Source organism: Calonectris borealis, chromosome 29, assembly GCF_964195595.1.
Source record: "Calonectris borealis chromosome 29, bCalBor7.hap1.2, whole genome shotgun sequence".
In the NCBI taxonomy this organism is placed as follows: domain Eukaryota; kingdom Metazoa; phylum Chordata; class Aves; order Procellariiformes; family Procellariidae; genus Calonectris; species Calonectris borealis.
This window is the reverse complement of record NC_134340.1, coordinates 2,568,205-2,591,330: the sequence shown is the minus strand read 5'-3', so window position 1 is coordinate 2,591,330 and position 23,126 is coordinate 2,568,205. Positions and strand designations below refer to the sequence as shown.

The window sequence follows — 23,126 nt, the reverse complement described above, 5'->3', positions numbered from 1 at the left end:
AATATAGTAGTCTATGTCAGAAAATTCAGTTTTCGTTTTAGTAACATCAGGAAAAAGGGGCACAAACTGAAGAGACTTGAAAAATATACATAAATGTTACCTTGAGCTTCTGAAATATTTACATTATTCCTATCTTCCACTTTATTATCCAAGACAGGACCTTCCTAGATTAAGAAAAAGATCTATCACTTACTGCAGACAAATAAGGAAGAGGGTTTGTACTCAAATGCTTAGGGCCAGAGCTTATTATATAGATTCAGTGGAACAAACTGTATTGAAATAATTGAATCTGACATGGAATGTACAGGCTAGCTCAGCGTTATTCAATTATTAACACAAGCAGACATTTAATTCAACTACCAAGAAAAACATCTGTACAAAATACTAAAATTGTAACAATAGATATTGAAAGAATACTATCAGTGCATCAATTACCACCTTCCCATTGCCTGTGAAACAGCAATTCAGAGGTATATGCAGATTTAGAGGGCCAAGCTGTTTATTTCCATCGTATCACCTACAAGCCTCCCAAGCAATGCTAATTGAGAGGGAGGGGCAAGAAGCCTTGAAGCTCCACCTCCTTCTCACCCATAGCCAGCCAGTATAGATCAGCACACATATTTGCGCATTCTAGCATGACTAAAGGTATTTGCTGCCTGCCTCAACTTACCCCAGAAATATACGCCTCCAATCGCTGAAGCCTGCACACACACAGTCCCGAGAGCCGTCAGCAGCAGGATGCACGAGTCTGTCATGCACTCGTGCGTTCAGCAAGTTTTGCTTTGTGCTTTTTTCTAGGCAGACTTCCCCAGGGAAAAATCCCAATACAGAATCAAGTTTGTTTTAACTTTAGCCATGGCATCACTAGCCGTATGTATACTGCTGTATATGAGGATCCCTGAGCAATTGACTGGCTGCAGCAGCTCTCTTGGGACTGGTACAGGACAGCTCCAGGGAGGTTTCACCTGCGTCCTGCGATTGGAGCTGAACAAGTGACACCCGCACCCCCAGCACAAAGCTGCTCCTCTGCTTCTCACCCTGCTGCTCCTCTCCAGTCTCTCAGAGAGACGACTACCAACAATGCTGCTGCTGACAGGCATTATCCTGATGCACTTGTTCAACACTGCTTTAACAATGACAGATTGCTAACTGGAGCAGTAAAATTAAAGCAAAAATGTGTTGAAGACATATTGTCTTGCTTAAATATATTTGGAAACACAGAGTTTTTTATTAATGCTATAGTAAGGCATGCAGTAAAACAATTAATGGCCCTTTTCTAGACTATAAATCACAAAAAATTTCAACAAGCTACACAAAACATTTGCACTCTTACATTCATGTCCTGGCTGTCATCTTCTGGATCATCTCTGTCCACTCTGAGCACTTGGAGAGGCACATTAGTCTCTCCGTGCTTTAGGATGCTTTTATCAACATTTTCCATTCGTTGTTTTTCAGTTGTAACTTTAACTTTCAGCATATGAAAAGGCGTTGGCACTTCACCCACATTAAGATACATAGGCTCCCCCTCAAATATCATCCCCTCGCATTCACCCTCCTTAAAACCAGGAGGTTGGTAATCAGATGGTGTAACTGCAGAAAAGAATTAATTAAATGTGTCAGAATGAAACACATTCTTGTAAAATTAATTTTAACTTGTACAGCTAAAAGACTCTTTTCCCCTTTAAATACCAAGAGCTACTCCAAAAAAATTGTGTGTGTGTGGAGGGGAATAATCAATATTCAATTTGTACTAAATGAAGTTCTTTTTCCTCTACACAACAGGCAAAACCCAATGAAAGCTATTTGAAACAGTTTATGTATGCAAAGAGATGAGCTAGAAGCTCTGATTTTTTGCTACAAAGCAGTAACACATTCTGAAAGCAGAGCTAGTGTCAGGCATTTAAACAGTCATCCAAACTAGAACTAGTCTGGCAAACATGTTACATCCTAACATACTCAGGAAAAGTCAATTTGTTTTTAAAACACACTGAAATCCTTGCTCCAATGAAGTCAGTGACGAGATTGTATTCCTACAGTGAGATCAAATCCATTCCCCCGGGATTTTAGAAATTGTCACAAGAAACAGACACAAGCAAAAAAACATCTTTACGAGTTCCAGCAACCGTGAAGATTATACATTAAAACATTTCTTTGAATTGTTTTCCAATGTCTGAACACAATTGATAAATCAAGGCAATACAGAAATACTACCTTCATCATAATAAAACAGCTTCATAGTCAGGCAAACATCATTTGGTAATGGACTCAGGTTTTGCATCAGAACATAAATCTTGCGAATGAGGAGGATACTTGCTTTCTTGGTGTCTGCACAGGTGATTGTGGAATCATTCCTTCTATTGTTACTAAAAATGGACAAAGTATTCAGATTTTTTTTTATACAGAGTAAGCTGTTTCTCGTATTAAGATACATGTCTGTTTAACAGACTCTATGGATGTCAGAAGCAGACATCACATTTATTGCCTAAGGTCCAAGATTACAAGCACTGCAATTTCTAATACTGTCTAAGTGACCTTGGAACACGTGTTCTGTGCCCCTTGGAAGATCAGATCCTCAGTCAGGGACATCATGAAAGCATTATGGTTCAGCAGCTGTGACCAACTACTGTGTTTTACATTACACAGTGCTTAAGAAATACCCAATCTGAAAGAAAGAAAAAAGCAGATACTTTTGGAAGCCCCAAGTCTTACATACTTGCTTTCCCTTAAGCAAAACAAGTAACAGCATTGACTTTGACAAGAATGGTTACTGATCAGAAAACGCACGCCTAAGCGACTCCTGGCATCCAGCTGCGACATTTCCATGCACCTGTTCCACCAGCAGCTGACCCAAAGCCCTACTGCCACTGAGAATGCTTTCCCTCTACTCCCCTGCTCCTCACAGCCACGCAGCTTAGAGAGGCACCTGAGGACCTGAACAGCCAGCGCAAGGCAAGCAACTGTGAGTTATTTGATTGGGTAACCCCGTCTTTTGGAAGCACACCCTTAACTGCAATGGTTTCAAACGTCTCACCCCTCTGCTGATGGTTAGCGCCTTCCCGGCAGGGTAACAGAGAAGCAGGCCCATGCCTTATCTTTTCAAATTAGTCTGGTGTGAATTTATGTTAATACACTAAGGCAACCTGGTATGGCTGAGATAGAGTCACATCCCCTTCCACCAAGGGGTGTTTTTTACACGACTCTTTCAGAGGTAAGTAACTAAACTCAGCACAAAGGACCCAGGTCTGCAGCACTGCAGCCTTTTTTTTTTAATTTTTAAATTTCAAAAGCATTTTATGCAGGAGGAAACCTGGGAGAAGTTTGTTAGGTACGAACTTGCTACATTTCATTTACTTGTCTTAAAATAAGCCATCTCCTTGCAGCTGTGACTGACCAGTAAACCCCTACAATGGAAGAAGGCTCAGTGGAGATGGGCAAGGGCAATGTGCCCATGAAGCTCAGGGAACAATGCAGGGTGTCACTGACCACAGATGTTGCTAGGAAATCTGACTTCAGCTCAACACACAGAGGACCTGAGTGTGACCTTCGTTTCAGATAAATAGCTATGTCAGTTGAGTGGATCAACTGGTGGTGTAAATGTTTCTCCCTGAGTTCACTGAAAGTGTGTGAAGGTCTCCTTGAGTTGGCCAGACCAGTACGGAGGGAGTGAATACGCGGCTCAGCCCAAAGAGTATAAAAACTAAACAACTAACAAAAGAAGAGCAATGGGTTGGAGCTGGCTTCAGCCCACGAATTCCTTCCCCATGACTGGGGATGCCCACCGTCATGACAGTGAGTGTATTATAGAGACCAGTAACGGCAATCACATTGGTATTGTGATTGAACTGGGTATTGCAATAGCTATGCTTTGCTAAGCATAGCTTACACTTGTATTGCATTTTCAGTGTATGTTGTATCACCTCTGCTAAATGAGAAATCCCATGCAACAACAGGTATCTTCAGATAAGTAAATCTGATATTAAACATTTCACCCTCCACACATGGAGTATCTTCAAGAACCTGGTCAGAGTATTAAGACTCTGACACTAAGAATCATCTTTTGAGTGGATATTTAAAAATATGACCACAACCTGACAAAATGATTCATTGTATTTTAAGAATAAGTCTAAGCTAATAGTATATGTTGATAAAATTAGTCTTAAGATCCAGAATTTAAAAAGGAAACACCAAACAGATAAAATCCAAAGTTTCTACATTCAGGTGTATGCAATGGATTGTAAAACCACAGAGCAGAATAAAGTCACAGTGACAGTACCTGCTGAAATCCAGGAGTGGCCCATTGTGGGTGTACTTGAATTTGAAGTGATAACATTCTGTAATTGTCTGCAAACAAATCCAGTAATTATTAAACTATCAGCTGTCAAGCAACCTATTACTGGTGCTGCTTCTATCCAGTAATCTATTAACCTTGCATTTAAAGAAAATAATGATAGCCCAACTCCTGTCTGATGCACTTATATGCATTGAATACAGCTTTCTAATGCTGTAACAATTAGTGGTATTAATGTATATAATTGTCACCAAATAAAAATGAAGATCTATATTATTTTCCAGGAAATCACCGCGATATCTTTTGAAACATCAGCTTAAGTTTTTAGAATGAAATATTCATTCAAATTTTAATCACTATGAAAGTGTTTTCACACACATAACAGAGACATGGTGACACCCAGCGGTTAGTTAAAACATTCTGTGTTTTCCCCAAAGAAGTTCCATACATTCGTTATGCCGAGTTAGGACGATGCATCTTTATGGGCATTTAACTCTGCAAAGACACTTTGGGTTTCTTGTACTGGCCTGAGAATAACCTGACACTAGATATTCAAAGGCAATTCACTATGTGGCAATTCTGATTAGCTCTAGTGATTCTTACGTTTGGTATTTTAAGATTTTTTTTTTTTTAATATGCATTAATGTGAATGTTAAGTACTATTGCTTGTATACACATTTCACTATATCCATACTATCATTAATCATCCAGTAAAATATTCCAGCAGATTTACCTGAGGATCTTCTGGATGGGTATAGACCTGTATTTTTAAAGTTAACAGAGGAAACAGAGTAAGAACTGTACATATCTCTAAGCATCTACCTTAACAAATGTGTACCTTACTTTTCAAAGATACTTACTGCTAGGACAATCATTCTTAGCTGTCAGAAATATAATTAAAGAAAGAAAAAGAACATTAAATTTATTCCATAGCCCATTTCTGCTTACCAAGCTGGTTTGTTTCTCTAGTTCTGGAAACCAACATAGACAACTATGGGCCTGTTTGAAGAGAAACCTCTTCATACGCTTAACTCCTTATCTTTAAGAAAGGACGTACTCAACTGGCAGAAGAAAATTCCTAAGTATTCCTGCCTTTAAGTGTTTCTGTTTACAAATAATATTATCCAGAAATGTCTGTGCATCTGTTAGTACATTGTAGCTGACTGTTTTAACATATTAAGCACAGCTATTCCCTAACCAGAAAGTCCTGTAACTATGCTGGCAACTAATGGACTTACATAAATGAATGTTTAAATAAATTTAAAATAGCTAAATGATACTGGAAGACTTACGTATTTCTTCTGCAAAGCATCATAGCATCCTAACATCCTGCAAAAATCAAATAATATTGTCCATCTACTACTAATTTCCATTTGCTTTGCTTCTTTTATCTATTAAATAAATAAAATAGTCCCAAAAAATGAAATTCTTTGTTTAGCCTTCTTAGTATTAGATTAGAGCAATAAAGAATACTTATTCCATTATTCCGTCTTTTTATTAGTAGTGATACAAGCAATGACTATCTTTGTAACACCCCAAATCATCCTAACCTCTTTGCAGAATAAGTACAAACATAATCTGTAACTAAATAATTTATAAGTAAAAACATCATGCAATTGTATGGCTACCATTTTCAAACACCTTCTAACATGTATTCATTAATCAGTTTATAAATAAGTACTTCAGCTGAACACCGATGTCTCTGAAGCACAAAGGAGTTATGCTTTTATTTGGCTGTCGCGATTTGCTTTTTATATAACATGCAAACAACAGTCAACTAGTGAACCAAAACTTACCCTCATTTTTTTCTAACATTTCTTTTGAATATAATCAACAAGCAAAAATTGGTTTTGGTGTGTACATGATGCTGAGTTAGGAAAGGCTACTCACCTGCAAACTCCAAACAGGTAGCACACACCATTCACTCAAAAACCAGGGAGCTTTTCCTTGTCAGCATCCACAGGCTGCCACACCACTGCCCTCTCTAATGTTTGATGTGTGAGGGTAAGGTGAAATGCACTCGGCGCCACTTGAGTTTCCTCTACCACAAAAGATCAATTAAGAAATTCCAGGTTACAGTAAGGAAGCCTTTTTTCCCCTCCTCTCTTAGTGACAGCACATGGACGAAGAGCAGATGACTAATTACACCTTTAACATCAAAACTCAGACCTACATCTCTGAACACCTCAACACTGACAGCAGCTGCAAAACCCCTCTGCTGAACGCAGCATCATTTCCGATGCCTTACCTTGTACTACAACTGGTGAAAGCATGAAAAGAACAAAGATGGCCTTTATAGAGGTAACAAAAAACAAGGAGAGCAGACATGAACAAATCTCACAGTTATTGTGAACAGAAAGAAAATCAAAATAAATACCTCTAGTCCCAAGTGACATACTTACACTCAACTGCGTGAATGTACAAGTGGACAGACTACCATCTGCAAATACAATTCTGCCTTTGAATATAAAGGCCAACAGTACCACTTTCTTATACAAGTCTGAGAGCAAGACCTTTAAATACAAGATGCAAAATGGTAACACTGCCTCTCCTATTCAACCAGAGAGGAACTACTGGTTAGACTTTTGCATTTATGTGCACCTTGAGCACTCATATACACCATAGAAACTAAATATAAAGTATAATCACTCTGTAAACAAAGATTGTGCTCTATTTAGCACCGAGTTGTAAGCCTTTCTAGAAACACAAATGTAAACTCAATTACATCTTTATCAAAACACACCCAATTTTACTTTCCATTAAAAAAAAAAATTGTCCACAGAGTAAATACCATGCCCTAAAAACACTGCCTGGGCAGTTGTTCACTCACAGCAAGGGAAATTTTTTCTTTGTATTTGCAAACAACCAGAAAGGTATCTTTCAGAATTGATATGCCATGGAAGTGTTATATATGCACTGTAATTAACATACCATTTCACTAGCTGAGTAGAGCCAGGACAGTTTTTGTCTTCCCTCAGAATTTTGACACAGACATCTCAAAAAAAAGAATATATACATTCATATTTACTTAGGACAAAATGCAACTACATTGCTAAGAAAGTGAAGTTCATTCCCTAAAAGTACGTATCAAAAGCAGACTAAAATTAACATCACTGACAGGCATCAGCAAGCTTTTAATTGCTGAGTTAGCATGACCACTATCTTTAACAAAATTCAATGATTGTATTAGTGAAGTTTCTATTACAGTAATTGAAAATGGCTATTAGCTTTAATCAAGAAAACCAAGTGGCTTTAAAAACACTCTAACTTCAGAACAATCCTATGACAATCGATTTTGCAAAGAATCATGAAAACAGCCTGTTACCATCCATGTATCTTGTTCCATAGGCACTTTCAGGGAAGATTCCTCTCAGATATGTAATGCAGGATACTGCTACTGCCAGGAGCCTCTTCACTAGCATCAGGGATTGCTGTTCAGTAGATATTTTGTTAGGAAATACAACTGCACTCTGAAAGTTAGAGAAAGAAAAAAAAATTAATCTCTGTCCACAACAACAAACCTGCTTAATGTTTTAAGGTCCAATGCCTGCTTAACATTTTAATTTAATTGAACAGTATGACTTCTGGCATTTATAAAGTTAAGCATATTCTTAACACTTGGTGTTACTATGTTTTTAGGACATAGCTGATTTCTACCAAATGTATGACCACAAAATTCAGACTCAAACTGTTTTGCTACCACACATCTTTATTCATAGTTAAAAGATTGAATTAGCCTGTAATTTTCAAGTGAAGAAATATTAAAGAGCACCTGGGGGCACTACTTCAGCTAAAATTCACTGTTTTTTCCGATTCAAATAATATACTGTGCTGAAATACACAAGAAAATCATACCACACAATTCCTTTGCTTCTGAGCAGTTGCCATTTTGCAGATACTCTTCTGTCTGTTAATAAAACATCTGCATTAACACATGTATGACCACCATTCACAAGTGCACGCAAGCCCAGACTGCAGCTATTCAGCTTTAACTAGTCAGTACCCAAACCTACAAACACTTCCTACACAATTAATCTGTATCAGTTCAAATAAACCCCATAATTTTAAGGAAACAGGACAGTTCATCTAATAATCACCAATATTAGATTCTTGATTTTTGCACCAGCACAGACCTCCCCCAAGGCTGCAGTACACAGCAATTAAAATATTGTGTGCCTATTTATACAAAACATGAGCCTTTGGAAGTGATGCTCTGACACACTAACTGGCACCCAGCCTAACAGATTTTTAAAGGACCCTAAGAAGAGGCTCTGCACATTTACGTCACCTCCAGCCAAAGTTGAGCCATCACCCTCGGAAAACACCTCCAGGCTTGGCGTAATTCCTCTGTAATTTAAACAAGTGTTGTAGAAAGAGAACCCCCTCCAGCTATTCTTTTTGTTCACCCATGTTCTGATTAAGCCTTTAACCCTCAGCACCGCGAGCCTGCCCCACAAGACAAGCCTTCCCCACCATCTGTAAAAATGAGATGCGTCCACACCTAAGGACATGGAAAACGCTTTTCCTAAGGAGGAGGAGGCTGGCCCTGGACCATGCAGGGAACTGAGCTCCCCCTTAGCTGAGCCTCCACAAACCTGTCCGATCTCGGTACGTGGCAAAGCTCAGCCCTTCTGTGAGAAATGCAGAAACACAGGGGCCCCTTCCCAGCACAATTACCCCTAGAAAAGACAACCTGCCTCGCCAGGGTACAAGGGCCACCCACAACCCGAGGCGGAAGGCAAGAATAGCACGGGCGGGGCGGTGAGGTGGCTGCCCACCCCCGGCAGGCGGTGAGGCCCAGACACAGCCCTCACGCCCGGGACAGCCGGCCCCTCCTCCCCCAGCCCCGCGCGCCACCGGCCCCCTTCCTACGGCAAGGGGCCGTGTGCAAACGGAGGGGCCGTGCTCGCCCTCCCGGCAGGCGCCCAGCGGGCCGTGCGCAGCACCGCCGCGCAAGGCGTCCCCCCCCTCAGCAAAGCGGAGGCGGGCTCAGGGCCGGAGTTGGCTTTTAATTTCACCTGCGCGTGCGGATTCAGGTAACGCGTTGTCACTCTCTTAGCTCTTTAGCCCAACTAAATACAAAAGTGATTCACAGCAGCTGTAGTTCGCTAAAACATTTTTAAGCCAGCGTGTAGGCCTTCTCTCAATGTAATTGATGCTTAAATGTAAAGAAAAGGTTTTAGAGATTGCAGTCTCAACCAACAGTTGATACATGAAGACCTTTTTCCCGCAGAATGGGTTTTACCTCCGTGTTCGATGCAAGCACTGTGCTGATCCTAGGTTGTGCTGTGTGGGTGCAACGGCAGCTGAACGTGCCAGTGACGGCGTCCATTTTCGGTGTCATTATCACAAAAACTTAACCTCAACATGAAACCACTGACAGCAGCTACTTCCCCTCCCCACACTTTTGGCCGCAGTGGGATGGCCCATATCCTCCATTCCCAAATTGTCCCAAATCTGGGTCCTACACCCGGTGTGCAAAGAGCCAAATAACACACAGAGCCGAGATACTTGGTTATTTCATGTCTGCGCAGAGATGGGTGCTAGGTGGTAACTCCACAAATCTAGCACACCCCGGTTAACATAAGGGAAGCATTTTATACATTCCAGGCAACACTTATCAGTATGTTTTGCATTTATGCGTAGTCACCCTTGTTGGTTCTTGCAATGCCTCGTCTTTACTTGAAGTCACAGCATTCTCCCTTTTTACTGCACGTGTTCTGTGGGGAAGGGGCTTTGTTTGGTAGGGGGCTTTCCCTACCCATGGGTGGGGTTTTTTACTATGCTAATTAGGATAGTTCCCTTTGTGACCTCAGCCCATGTCACAGAGCCCCTCCCGCTCCCCAGACCCTCCCTTCACTTCCCTGCGAGGCCTCAGCAAGCTCTTGGATCCAGGGGGATACGAGAAGTCCCTCCTGGTACCTCAGAGACACAGAGGACACAGAGAGGCGGTGGCACAGCTGTTTGGTGAAGCACAGACGAGGGCATCGGGAAGGGGGTGTTTCCCAGTAGGAGACATCAAAATCCTTCCGCTGGCACCCTCACGTGCTGACCCAAAGCAAGAACATGACAAACCTGGAAGCACTGATCACCAACATCGAGCTCTGCAGCAAGGCTGACGGCTACAGCAGAGTCACGTTTCCCACCCTCAAGAAGCTTTCTGTCAATGGTAAGGCCTTTGGGAGCTCTCTGATGAGCATTACTGCAAACAAGATGAACAGCACAAATCATTGTGGGAAGTGGGGTTTGTCCGTGCAGGGGAGGCCACTAGGAACACCCTGAGCCCTGCAGAGTCCAATGCATGCAGCACCCTCCCCTTGGCATAGTGGAAGTCCCATGGATGGGTTTCCCTCAACAGTGGGTCGCACTCGGGGATCTGGCTCTGAAGGGAAAGATGTCCTGTTGGAAGAAGGCTGAGGCTAGTCAAAGATTCGGCCTGTGTCACAGGTGGATTTATCCTGTGAGGCGTGTTGGAGCACACTTGCATCTGCTGTCTCCTAGTCTACATGGGCTGGCTGACTTAGAGCTTGACATGTCTTTCCCTTGCTTTCCAGGTGTCATTAGTATTTGGAGCAGTGTGTCTAAGCATGTTCGGCAACAGCTCCTGCAGGAAAAGGTGGGATCCTACCCTACCCCTCCCCTCGCCCAGATGGCTTCAGGCATCCCAGCAGCCCTGTGCCAGCAAGTGCCATTGTTCTTCCCAGAACTACATTGCGATTTACAGATTTGCCACAAATGTGCCAAAGACCAGCTTCTCCATAAATCAGGAGACATTAAATAAATAAATGCATTTAAAAAAAAAAGTAACATAAAATATATATTTTATATATATGCAATATATAAATACAGAAATAAAAATCTAGTTGAGGTGTGCAAAAGTATTCTGCACCAGGAGTCGGCAGGGCAAAAGGCACGCCCCTTGCAAGCTCTCACAAGTCCTCACTCTGTTTTTCAACCTACAAATGCTTGCCTTTCTCTTCTTTTTCCAGACTGAGGCTGTCAGCATAACAGGACTGGGGATATTTCATATTAAAAAATGGCACTCCTTTGAAAATGGCGAGGTGCTCATGTTTCAGAGACCTCTGTTTTCGCTGTCCAGGACTGTTGCAGAGATCCGTAGGCTGCAACATGCTTCTGTACCTATTCCTGGTAAGAAGAGCAATGAAAGCTTTTGTTTTCCCCTACATCCATATATTTGGGGTTTATGCTGGTTGCTGTTTAGAAGCGATGATGGATGCATCAGAGGCCTTCAGAAGGCCCTGAGAACAATCTTTGTGGGATGACACAAACAGCCCACCAAGTAGCAATGCCTAGAAAGGGGCCATTTCTTTTGGACTGGTTTTTATTAAGGCTGTACAAAGTTTGACCATCTCTCTATGATCTGCTTTAGCAACTGCCTTCGTGCCAGCCACATTTATTGATTTGCGGGATGCCTGCTGGCTGATGGTCGTTTATTGGAACTGTTTACTATAAAGCCAATGAGATGATGCCGATACTTTGTTCTTGCACCGCACCGGACCTTGTTGAGGCAAATGCCCACAGGCCCTTAGAGCTACTTTTATGCAGGGAAGTGGGTCAAAGTCAGCTGTAGAGAGCCTTGAACGAGAGATGGAAATGATAGCTAGCACAGAAACCTGCCGATGGCCAGATTTGCTGCAATTCCTGACTATTGCTGCCGTTGCTGTATCTGCAGTGTGCCATTGATGGGGCCTGTGCAGCACTAAGAGCTTGGTGGTTTATTTGTGTTTATATCCAAGTCTCCCAGATCAGGCGTGCGCTACATGTGGGCTCAGCTCCATGGCCTGGCACCCGGCGCTCTTCCCATGGGAACCAGCCCCATTCTTCCCACCTTGTCCTGCCCTCCCGTGCAGTGTGGACACAGATGGCCGAGGTCCTTGGACACAGATGGCCGAGATCCTTGGTTCCTGTTTCTGTTCAGGGAATCGTGGCTGCGGCTTGGCACATCCGTTAATGGAGTGATTTACCTTAACTTGAGGAGGGACCTACATCAGCTCCTTTAAGGAGCTGTTCCGGGTGGTTAGACCAGACAGTGCTATAGCAATGTATTTTACCTGAGAGCTGCTGGCACTTTATTTGAGTCTGCTCAACTGCTGTCTGAGTTGCCGTCTTCCTCCTCTTTTCCAGGCGAGATTAAGAAAGTGTCAGTGAGCTACAAGAAGATCTGCTCAGATGTCCCCTATTCTGAGGAAGTTGTGCAGAACTGTATGCAGGAGACCCTGAACTTTTTCTACTTCATCCTAAGAAACAGAGAAGACACGGATTTCGTTTTAAAGGATGTTGGCACTCTTGCTATCCGGGGAACAGAAGTGACAATGGCATTTTGCGAAGACTTTTTACTAAGCCTCAACAAGTCTACATATGTGGTAGAGAAGTTGCTCACTGTAAGTTTATTGTTTTTCCAGTGCTACTTAGAGCGGGTTTGACATCCCATCAAAGGACTGGGGAATTGAGCCCTGCTGGCCAGCTGTAACCTGCTGGATCACTTGGGCTAGGCATGGTCTGTAGCAGTGAAAGCTTTCTGTAGTTTCTTTCCTTTATTTGCTGTGGTTCAAGGGTGCTTGGAAGGTACATAGTACTACTTTTGCTGGGCAAGGGAAAGCCCTGGAAGGGCCTTGCCGTAAATAGGAAACAGGCCGAAGCAATGGCAGGGGTGATGATGTTCACCCCATGCTCTGGACATGAGGCTGAGGCACAGAGACACCAAGGCCTTGCTGAGACCAGCCCCTCGTGGCTGCTGGCATGCTATTTCTTCTGGCCTGACGGAAGAGAAGGAGCCGGTGGCTGAGTTCCTCCACGCTGCAGAGGTGTGCAGAGTCTTTGGAAGTCTTTGGAAGGACTTGGGGGATAAAACTAGCTTGGAATCATTTGCTGTCAGTTCAGCAATAGTTAAAGCAAGCCACCTCACTGCAACCAGCACCCGGGAACCCAGGGTCGTAATATGGGCCTTCCCTTGTGTTTGCCTCCATTGACTTCTTCCCTGCTAAACAAGGAGTCTCCTGCCTGACACCGTCAACACCTTGCAAAAAGGCTGGCGACGTTCCTTGCCCTGGCAGATGATATGCTGTGCAGCTTGTTTTAGCAAGGGACTGAAGCACTTGGCCAGAAGTTTGCTAAGAAGCCGCTAATTCTTGGAGCTATGGAAAGGCTGTTGTGAGCATTGAGTTCATTTCCCTGGTGTCACGTCAGATGTTTCTGTCCCTGTTGCAGAAGAAATGGGTCATATCAGACAAAGAAGTCTCTCTCTTGCCGAGCTGTTTTGGCCGTGTCTTCCGGATTCCACAGTGAGTATATTTGTTTCTGCAGCCCTTGTCTGACCAAGCGCGGATGTGCTCGGCTCGTGTTTGGTAGCACTCTGTCAAATTACTGGTTTGCAATTGATTTCATCCTTGCTTTTCCTTAATTTGGAGTTATGTATCCTCCGTACTGATTGTGGTTTGCATTTTACCATTACTGCCATCAGAGGGAACTGGTTTGCTAGGCAGAGGAATTTAGGCAACCCTCCTAACATTTCATTTGCTCATGCTCTTTCCATTGATAGAGACTGCCCAGACATTTAACACAAGTAAGATCCTAATATCTCCATGGTTTTGAATATACCATGGAAAGCTTCTCTTAGAGGGTAGATCAAAGACCAGATGCATGCAAGTCCTCTGTTTCCGTGCCTTCTGTGAGACTCACGTGAATCAAAGTGTCTCTGAAACGCCTTCTTGGGTCAAGATGGCACAGGAAGACTGAGGCAAAAAACCAAAACCTCTGTCTAGCGTGGGGCTGCTGAGCCGTTCCTGAGGCCAGCATTGCTCGGTGGTTCCTTTAATGGCCTAGGACGTGGGGTTGACTCTATAGAGATACCTTGATGTTCATCTGGCAAAGAAGCCCTTTTCTCAGAATGGTTCTTCCTATTTCCAGGTTTGAGATTAGAGCGGTGCCTCGAAGAGCTTCTGTCACAGACAAAGAGATACTTACAGAATTTGAGAGTGCTTTGAGCAGCATGGGAATAAAAGGTAATGTTAGTGACTGATTCCTGGCAGAGGTTTGTGCCTTTGCCTGTCTTCATTACTGGTGGGTGTTTAGGGCCCAGGCTACAACAGATGCCTGGGATGGTAGAGGCACCCTGTGTGCCTCTATTTACCCTTCCTGGTAAATCTCAAGGGACTCGTTTTGGAGCAAGATCCCAGGAGGACTCAGCACCACCAGCTGCAATTAACAGTGCTGAAGTATGTTTTGCCCCTGCACTCCATGCCCTGGAGCATATCTCTTCCATTTTAGGAGTGTGTTTGTGCAGGAGGGAGTGAATGTTTGGGGATTCCCATCGGCACTGTGAATCACAAACTCTGCCTTGAGTTGTGGTAGTCTGCAGGGGTTGGCGTCTATTGGAATCACCGTGGCATGATTCGATGAGAAAAATCATGTGCAAAGGTTGCTAAGCTGTGCCAAGACCTCACTTCTCTTTTAAAGCTGGGAAGTCTACTCCTCGACCTAAACTCCTCAGGAACAGAGCTACAACGTGTTTGAGTTGAATACGCGATGATAGCAAATTTTTGTATACCAAACACGTATGCAACACCAAGAAATTGTTCCCCCAAAACAGACTGTTAAGCGCCAAGTTCTGTCTCCCCCGGGAAAGCTGCTGTGCAGAGGAAGGACTAGCCGCAGCAGCAGCAAACTCACACCGAAGAGAATAATGTGGCTATTGATGGTTGAACAGGATCAAGGGTTGGTGTCAGGAAGGGCTCGAGATCTCCCTCCGAGAAAACAGGTCTCAGAAGGAAACCCAGTGAGGCCTCAAACAGCTTCTAACATTGCAGAGCAGATCTGTGCCTCCTCCTGCCTGTCCTGAGAGGTTTTCTCCTTTCATGCTTGCAGCGGCTGTTCGTCACACATTACGCCTTCTGCGAAGGGGCATTTCTTTAGACCACTTAGCCAGAGCTAAGATGGAGGAAGAAGCAGAGGAGAAAACGGAACGAAAAGGACCTCATGGCAGGTGAGACTCTGAAAGGACTCAATTAGAGTGGCCTTGTACTCTGGTGCTTCTACGGGATGTTTTGTAGGCTCAAACAGTGATGGAGGTTGGAAGGGCTTGGGGCGGTCCTAGTCCAACCAGCTGCTCCAAGCAGAGTCAGCTATGAGCTGAGGTCAGACCAGGTTGCTCAGGACTTTTTCCAGTCTTGTCTTCAAAGCCTTCACGGACAGAGACTACCCAAGCTCTCTGAGAAATGTGTTCCCTTGTTTCCTTTGCACCCAGTGTTTGTATTAACTCAGAAGGGCTGTTAACACATGTCACCACACAGTGCGTTTCCTTGCTGGATGGGAATTCCCACAGTATTTGGAACTGCTTTGCAGTGGTCGGTGTAATGGCCAGGAGAGGGATACCAGTATCTCCAGGTGCCTGTCACTGCACAGGATGCAAATCCTGTTGTTGTTCCATCAAAAGTGCCATCAGGCTGCGTGTCCTGGAGCCTTCCTTCTTACGGAAGAAGCTCATCTCCTTGATTTCCTTGGTGGCACATCTGAGCATTACAGGTCAGGGTCATCCCCTTCTCTGTGGAGGGGAAGACAATTGGGTGAAGAGAGCTCGCTCTGCTGCTGAAGCAGATGAGCAGTGTGAGCACAGGATGGAGAAGAAACTCTTCCTGCACTTGAACCGACTCATCCCAATGTGTATTTTCAGACTGTTGCCACAATGTGCAGGCACAGAAGGAAGGCAGCACGAAGAAACTCCTTTCGAGAGCCCTGAATTGCCATTGCCTACTTCTGAAGAACACAGGCAGAGAGGACAGGTACATAATATGGATTGAGGCAATTGTGTCACGTGATTGTAGAAAATCAAGTGGGCATATCTTAGGAGAAATAGGTACATGAAAAAATATACAGATGCCGATTCTGAGTAGATCTCTTACTGTGGCTCATTTTCCTATTCAATTACCTATTTTGGATATTGTTCATCTCAGAAAAGGAACTGTAGCCCTTTTCAAAAAGTAGCTCTTTGATGACTTAGTTCATTGGTCATAACAGAAGGGCTTTCTGGTTGCATCTGTAAGAACTGTCTGTCAACAGAAACTGGAAAAAAAGGGAAGATAAGAGAAGAGCATTATTTAAAAAAAAAAAAAAAGACAACAGATGAGACTAAGCGCTGCTATTGCATTTCTGGGTTCCTGTAGAAAAGACAGTCTGTATTTGGGCTGAACAGTAGAAGAAAACTGGAGACACTCATGGCCAAAAAGGAGGAAGAAGAGAACAGAAAAGCAGGAAGGGTCACCTTGCCAAAATTGCCTCAACAGCAAGCTGGGAGAGAAAGCGACAAGATGCGGAGGGGCCAGGTACGGGAGTATCAACAGAGCAGCCTTCTTCTGCTTGGGGTGGCACTGAGTTGGGAAGGTCTCCAAGTCCCAGCAGCATCGCTCCCTCCAAAGAGCAGGGCGGGTGGCTGTGGTTTTCATTCTCGCCTGCTTGCTGCTGTGAGGGAGGAATTGCCAGTGGAGGCCAAGGGCAAAACGAGCAGCCGGCCAGGGTGAGGGCATCAGTGGGCTGCTCCATCCCTGGAAAGGCGGCGACCTCTGCCCAGGTGCCAGCTCTGGAGCTTGAGCAGGAGCTCTCCCAGTCACATGGCTTGAGCCAGCTCCAGCTGGCGGCGTGGAGGGGGAGATCTGTCTTCCAAGTAGCATGGAGAGCACTCCGGCCATTATTCATAAGCAAAATGGCCGACATGTTATTTCAGCTGCTCCTTGGTGGCAGGGAGCCAGCATTTTGTGAAATGGCCCGACCCACCTGTTTTCGTGCTGCTCTGTGGTTTGCTGATGGCCCTGTCCCCACCCCGCCCCACCCCACCCCTCTCGGTTCAGCATGTCAGAACCGGAGGCCCCTGCCCACCACACACACGGAGGCCGCCGCTTTTGACCACGTCCTACCATGCGCGTTTCCGTACTGTTCTGTGATGGGCTTGCTGCCGGTTTTGGAAACCACCATACCCACATGACCCCAACTCTTGATTCTGCAAGACACGCATCTTGTTGTTGCGTAAAGTACCAGCGTGAGCAGCGAGGATGTGATCGAGGGTTTGACTAACGTCAAGCCAGAAGGTGTCTTGGAACATGGTTTCCAATGATGCCGCTGGAGAAATATGTATCCAACTTTTGCCTTTAGACTGAAAGCAAGTAGGTGTGGGCCATGCAAATCCAGACGCCGTGTTATTTTTGCTCCACCTGTGGCAAGACCAGCGTCTCCCTTTTTGAAACCAACTCGGGCCACAGATTCCTGTCATTTGTCTGTCTTGCAGCTGCCCCAGGAGGAAGAAGATAGCCTCAGCTCCCCAGAGACCACCTCCGATACAGAAGAGGGTCTACAAACGGCAGAGGCTTGGGTTCAGGCGAGGAGGCAGGCTCGAACCCAGCTGGAAAGCTTAGGGGACATTGAAAAATGGCTGACTCAAAAGCCTTCCCTCAGCCATCAGGAAGAAAGATGCTGGCAAAGAATACAGGCACGCAGAGCAGACAGGAGGGCTGCTGTCAAACCAGTCGTGACCGACAGCCTGGACGTAAGTACGGAAGTGCGTGGGAAAGAGCGTCTGCTGTGAAATCAGCAGAGTGTCGCTGCTTTAGCCCAGCTGATGCCACGTTGATGGGCATGGTGATCCTGGATAATGGTGATCTCAGGGTATTTTCTGATCCTTTTCAGCACTCACCATCAAAGAGCAGCCAGCCCCGGAAGAAGGGTAGCATTCCCCTTGTTTGTGCACCATACCCCCAGGCTCTTGTCACCCTGCATAACCTCCTGCACAAAGAGAAGCTGAGGATGGTGGACGTATTCAGGAAGGCTGGTATGGACGGGAGGAAGATCAAGAGAGCAGACTTCATCAAAGTCATCAAGGAGGTACGTAGGGAACAGAAAAATAATGAACAGCTGCAACTCTGCCCTGTTTTCCTGCATGCCAACCCAGAGCAAATGGAGGAGCTTCAGCAAGGGGCGTTTTCGCTTGCCTTACTCTCAGAGAATGGCTCCCACAACCTGTGAAAAGCTGAAGGGCAAAGGGAAGGGAAGCCTGCAGAAATGCACCTAGAGCAAGTCCCAGCAGGGAGTGAAGAAACCAACTGCCTCACAGACTTGGAAGACAGTCACTGCTCAGTAATGTGGCTGTCAGGATCCTGCTGTACACCCTGAACTGGCATCGAGTTTCCCAGTGTTGACACGTGGTCTTTCCCCCACCAGGCTCCTACATCTCCCCACTGCACTGCCTTTCAGTACATGTTTGCACAGCACGGCTCACACAGGGCCTCGCTTTCCATAGGCCGCAGCATTACAGAGCTGTGAAGAGCACGTTCAGGTTTATTAGGGTTTAGCAGTTCAGATGTTAACTGATATTCTAGTCCGAGCCAAAATATCTTCCTGAAACCCAGAGGGCTGGGAAGTTTGGCACAGTAAAAGCCGACAGCTCTGCAGGGGTCAGCAGAGCTGACTGGTGTCAAGTTGTGAATGCTTAATAAACCCAAGGAAACCTCATCAGGTTGCCTTTGTGCCATGCTTCCCTGCAAAAGCCCCTCCCACTCTGGAGCAAGCCTTGATCTTTTGGTGATCCCACTGTCATTTTCTGTTTTGGTTGCCAGACTGAAGTTCCCATCAGCGACAAGGATCTGGAGGACGTGGTCATCTTCTTGACTTCCTCAAAACCGGGGAATTTTATAAGCCCCAAAGATCTGATTGACTGTCAAAAGCAGTGGCTGGAAATGAGGAAAGGACAATCCCAAGAGACCAAAACAGGTGAGAGGACAGCACTGGGTTGGGAAAGCATCTCTATACAGACTGGAAATGCCAAAGTGGGTCCAGAATATGGCTTCTTGAGACCGTTGTCCTAGAGCAGAGCGGCTAGAAGGAGACTTCTAGGGAAACACTGAAGGATCCGGGGGATGTGCAATACCATAGTCAGCCCAATTGCAGGAGACGGGTTATCCAATCTTTCGGGTTGGGATCAAAGTCTGAACCCTGCGGTTTAACATCCTGTACTGGATTTTTTTTGTTAGCATTCATCACCCTTTCTCCAGCTGTTGGCGGCAGCTGGAAAACACAAGTTCAGAAGAGCTTATTCTTTAGTAAGCTCTGTTGGGAGTTCCAATCAGCACAACGTGCCAAACCCCTTTGCCTTAAACGTGGATCAGATGTTCCTTTCTGCTATGCTCTAAAGTGGCTTCTCTGGGCTTTTTGTTGGTTTGTTTTTTAATCGGTCGTAGGTGTAGAAGCTCGGTTCCAGAGAGCCACCTGCAAAACTGCCACTTCTGCTGGGGGCACGGCCAAAGAGATGAAGCCTCGTGCTCCTACCAAGCCCGAAAGAAAGTTAATACACTTGGAAGTTCCACCAGCCAACACTGAGCCAGAACGACGATGTCTGAGCTATGATGAAATGGAGGAGGTTGGAAAACTCTCAAGAGACAGGAGACGGTGGGAGAAGGTACTGTGTATGTGGCAGGAGAACAAGCGCACCTGCATGCCTTGGCGAATGTGGGGTGGTTTAGAGGACAGTGCAGCTGTAAAGGAAAGGGCAAGGGGTTATTGTGCGTATTAGCTTCTCAGTAGTCCCTTGACCACGTGGTGCCTTGCAGCTGAGGTGCTACAAGCCATCTCAAACAATTCCTTTGGCTTCTGAACACTCTGGTGAGATAAACACTTTTTCTGGGTAAGTGGCAAGAAGAAGAAGAAGGAGAAGGAGAAGTTGAAGCAGTTTCTGTGTCTGGGGACGGAGTCGTCTTGTGATCATCTAGTTGACCTATCCACCAGACTGTGATATGTCCCTTAAGGTGCTGATAAGCACTTTGTCCTGTTCAGTTGTGAGGCTCAGTGCAAGATGGTCCAATGGAAATATAACAGTGACTCACTCATTCACTTACTCCCAAATGTTTTCTTTGGAGCATCTTGGGTTGGATGAACTCTGGCAGAATCCAGGGCTACCTCCTCCTGCGAACGTGCTGCCCCGCAGTCACTGGCGATGGGGAGAGCCTCTGGCTCCCTGACACAATCAGGAATGAGAAGGTGACTGCAAGACATTTTTCGCCTGAGGCACCTGTGCCCGGTGTGCTGCTTTTCTGCTAAGCCCTCCAGGGCTCCTGTCTGAGGACCCAGCTCTGGATGGGAATTGCACTCCCAGAGGAGTGCCTGTCCCTGTGATCCCATTGCAAGGTGCCACCTCCTGTTTGCACACACTTTTGAGATGAATCCCTGCCTGTAGCTTCTCTGAAGGGAATGCAGCAACTCCAGGGCCTCACTGAATGCTAATCGGGACCTGCCCTTTACTTGCAGAACAAAGACAGCCCGATAGAACAGAAAGAAAAGTGCCGGATGGTGAGGTCTGGGGATGGCCCCGTTGATGAGCACTGCCTGCCGTCAACTGTAGAGACTGACTTGGGAGAACTGGTTGACCGATATCGCAGGAATGCCCTCATGAGCTATCTGAAGAGCTCCAAGCTGTGCAAAGAGCGCGATGTTCACATCACCGAGCCAGCGCTGCAGAAAGGTAAAGCACAGACCAAAGGCCTGATGCGAATCTGGCTTGTCAATCTGACAAGCTCACGTCTCTTCCCAAGCCCGGAAGCATGACTAATGTCAGGGGGCGCTGCCGATGGAGCATGTTTGTAGCCCTCGGAGAGCCGTGGCAGATGTTGCCCGTTAGGATCAGCAGTATCATCAGCAGGGCCAGAGCAGGGCTGAGATACCAAAGGGTGCTGCAGATCAGCCAGGGCCCTGTCCCGTTGCCCCTGGGGTGGTAGTCAGGTTCAACCAAGAGTGCAGCTCACGAGGCAAGTTCGTGGTGATGCGGCAGGTCCAAAGTCAAGCCAGGAAGTCAGACCGTAGTCAGGATCAGCGGGTCCATAGCCAGGAACAGACATGGCTGTGGCTCAGCTGAGGACTGCTACGCCTACAGCGTCTGAGCTGAAACCGGGGCTCCTCATCCCAGGGCGAGGCATGACTGTTTCCTCTGTGCACTTTGCCAACAGCCCTGCTGCATCCAGGAGACAAGATCATCAAGGAGGGAGCAGACATAAGGAGGATCAGGCAGCCCGGAGGATACTACAGCACAGGACGTGCTGATGCTCCGTCACTTGGGAGCACCTCCAGATCAGGAACGGCATCTGGAAGCCAGGCCAAGGAGGCGGAAAACAGGTTTGTTCGAAGAGGGCTTAAGATCAGTCCCCTCCTGCTACCCCGCTGTGTATCACCCCTCTGTGCTCAGTCCCCACGGTGTCAGAGGCAGTACCAAGGTGTGGAGTGAACCATTGGGATGCTGCAAGGGAGCAGCGAGCGACAGCGAAGAGGCAGATCCTCTTCTCAGCCTCACGGCCGCTGCTGTGTTTTAGCTAAGTCACTGGGTTGCAGTGGTGCCGGTGAACAGTTTGTGGTGCCTGGCAGGAGCCTTGCAGACGAGTTGGGACTAGCTCTGTGCTCTGAGCTACAGAGGTGACAAAACTTCTCCTCAGACTGACACAATGCTTGTCTGAAATGCCCTCAGAGAATGCTTATTCTTGTGGAAGAAAGACAATTCTGAAGAGCCGAGCTTTGGATGGCTGGAGAAGCTTTTGGAAAGAAAAAAACCTTGCAAACCAGAGCACAATCTTCCTTGTTTATCTCAGTTAAAGTGTTCAGATACTACAGTGATGGGCAACATACCAGCTCTTCAGATAGGTAGCTCACAAGCTGGCATTTCCAGTGTCAGTCACGTCTGCACAGGTCTGGCACAGCTGGAAGCCCAGGTAGCTGGTTCTTGTCAGGCTCACTTTTGCCCTTACTAAGAGAAGCAGTGAAACTGCCCAGAATTTTATTGCTGTAAAGCATGCTATTCTCTCTTATATATTTTTTTTTCTTCCCTTTTTCCCACCCTTTTTTTCAAAGGCATCTTCGGAGGAATAAGATGCAAAAGTCAAGCGACAATAACTTCTGGCCAGGTCATCTCCTGGACAAGCTATGCCTTTACTTTCCTGAAAAGCAGCATGACAGGGCACATGCCTTGTTCAGCTATGTTCCTCCAACCAAGCCCGCCTACTGTGGCATCTAAAGCCCTGACTGCAGCTAGCTCCTCAGCGAGCCAGGACACTTGGCCTCCGGAGACACTGCCTTCCAGAAGACCCATTCCACCTGAAGCTCTTCTCCAAGCAGCAGGAGATGCGTGCACAGCTTTGTGATCCCTCAGTCAGCTCATGGGATCTGGGCCCCGCTTCTGGATAAAATAAATGTATTAAATAAAGAGCGTATTCTCAAGCTGAAGGTGTGGGAGCTGGACAGACCACAAAATACACTTTTCTACTGGGAGCTTTTCTGCCCGCCTGGTAACAAAAGGCCTCGGCATTTTGTGATGGGTAACGAACACCTTGCTTCCCAAGCCCAAGAGCTGTAGCTGAAGTGTGTGTGTGGGTGGTGGAGGCACACCCTGCTCGACATGCAGCTGCCAGGATCCGACCCTTCCCCAGGCGGCAGCTGGCCCTGCCAGTTCCCGAGGTCTGAGCCTGTCTGGTGACAGGGGGATGCTGGGGGCTCCGTGGAGCAGCCGTCTGCAAAACACGTGTGGTAGGGCTGAGATGGCTGCCAAGTCGCTGAGCCTCTAGTTCAGTCCGAGGAGAGAAGATCAGACTGGTGGATTCTGGAGAAGGATCGCAGGAACCCCATTACGAGTGCAAAGAACAAAGCAATTGTTAATTAGTTAATGCAAATAAATGACTTGTCACAGCACTTGGTGCCACAATGGTCCCCTTCCTTTGTGACACCTGAAGAGTCATTACTGGGCCAGCATTCATCGGTCCCGTCATGGGGCAGGGCCAGCTCCTGCTGCCGCCCTTGACATGGC

At 46.0% G+C, this 23,126-nt stretch overlaps 2 protein-coding genes across 2 annotated transcripts in view; one reads left to right on the top strand and one right to left on the bottom strand.

Moving 5' to 3' along the window:
• Positions 1-9,608, bottom strand: part of HORMAD1 (HORMA domain containing 1) — a 16,833-nt gene extending 7,225 nt beyond the window's left edge. Inside the window, exons 1-11 of the mRNA XM_075175892.1 lie at positions 9,534-9,608; positions 8,144-8,195; positions 7,614-7,758; positions 7,220-7,283; positions 5,581-5,617; positions 5,149-5,169; positions 5,022-5,048; positions 4,274-4,341; positions 2,212-2,363; positions 1,334-1,590; positions 101-164 (exon numbers count right to left, since the gene is read on the bottom strand). Coding sequence (XP_075031993.1) covers positions 101-164; positions 1,334-1,590; positions 2,212-2,363; positions 4,274-4,341; positions 5,022-5,048; positions 5,149-5,169; positions 5,581-5,617; positions 7,220-7,283; positions 7,614-7,758; positions 8,144-8,176 — 868 coding nt within the window. The 5' untranslated portion in view covers positions 8,177-8,195; positions 9,534-9,608. The remainder of the gene's footprint in view (positions 1-100; positions 165-1,333; positions 1,591-2,211; positions 2,364-4,273; positions 4,342-5,021; positions 5,049-5,148; positions 5,170-5,580; positions 5,618-7,219; positions 7,284-7,613; positions 7,759-8,143; positions 8,196-9,533) is intronic.
• LOC142094055 (EF-hand calcium-binding domain-containing protein 12-like) lies at positions 9,172-23,126 on the top strand. The gene is made up of 17 exons (XM_075175886.1): positions 9,172-9,324; positions 10,136-10,457; positions 10,843-10,904; positions 11,278-11,437; positions 12,434-12,690; positions 13,517-13,590; positions 14,216-14,310; positions 15,173-15,290; positions 15,978-16,086; positions 16,468-16,626; positions 17,583-17,840; positions 17,981-18,175; positions 18,907-19,060; positions 19,528-19,745; positions 20,591-20,804; positions 21,286-21,451; positions 22,178-23,126. Exons 2-17 carry the CDS (start codon positions 10,355-10,357, stop codon positions 22,338-22,340), a joined length of 2,505 nt encoding a protein of 834 aa, XP_075031987.1. The 5' UTR covers positions 9,172-9,324; positions 10,136-10,354; the 3' UTR covers positions 22,341-23,126.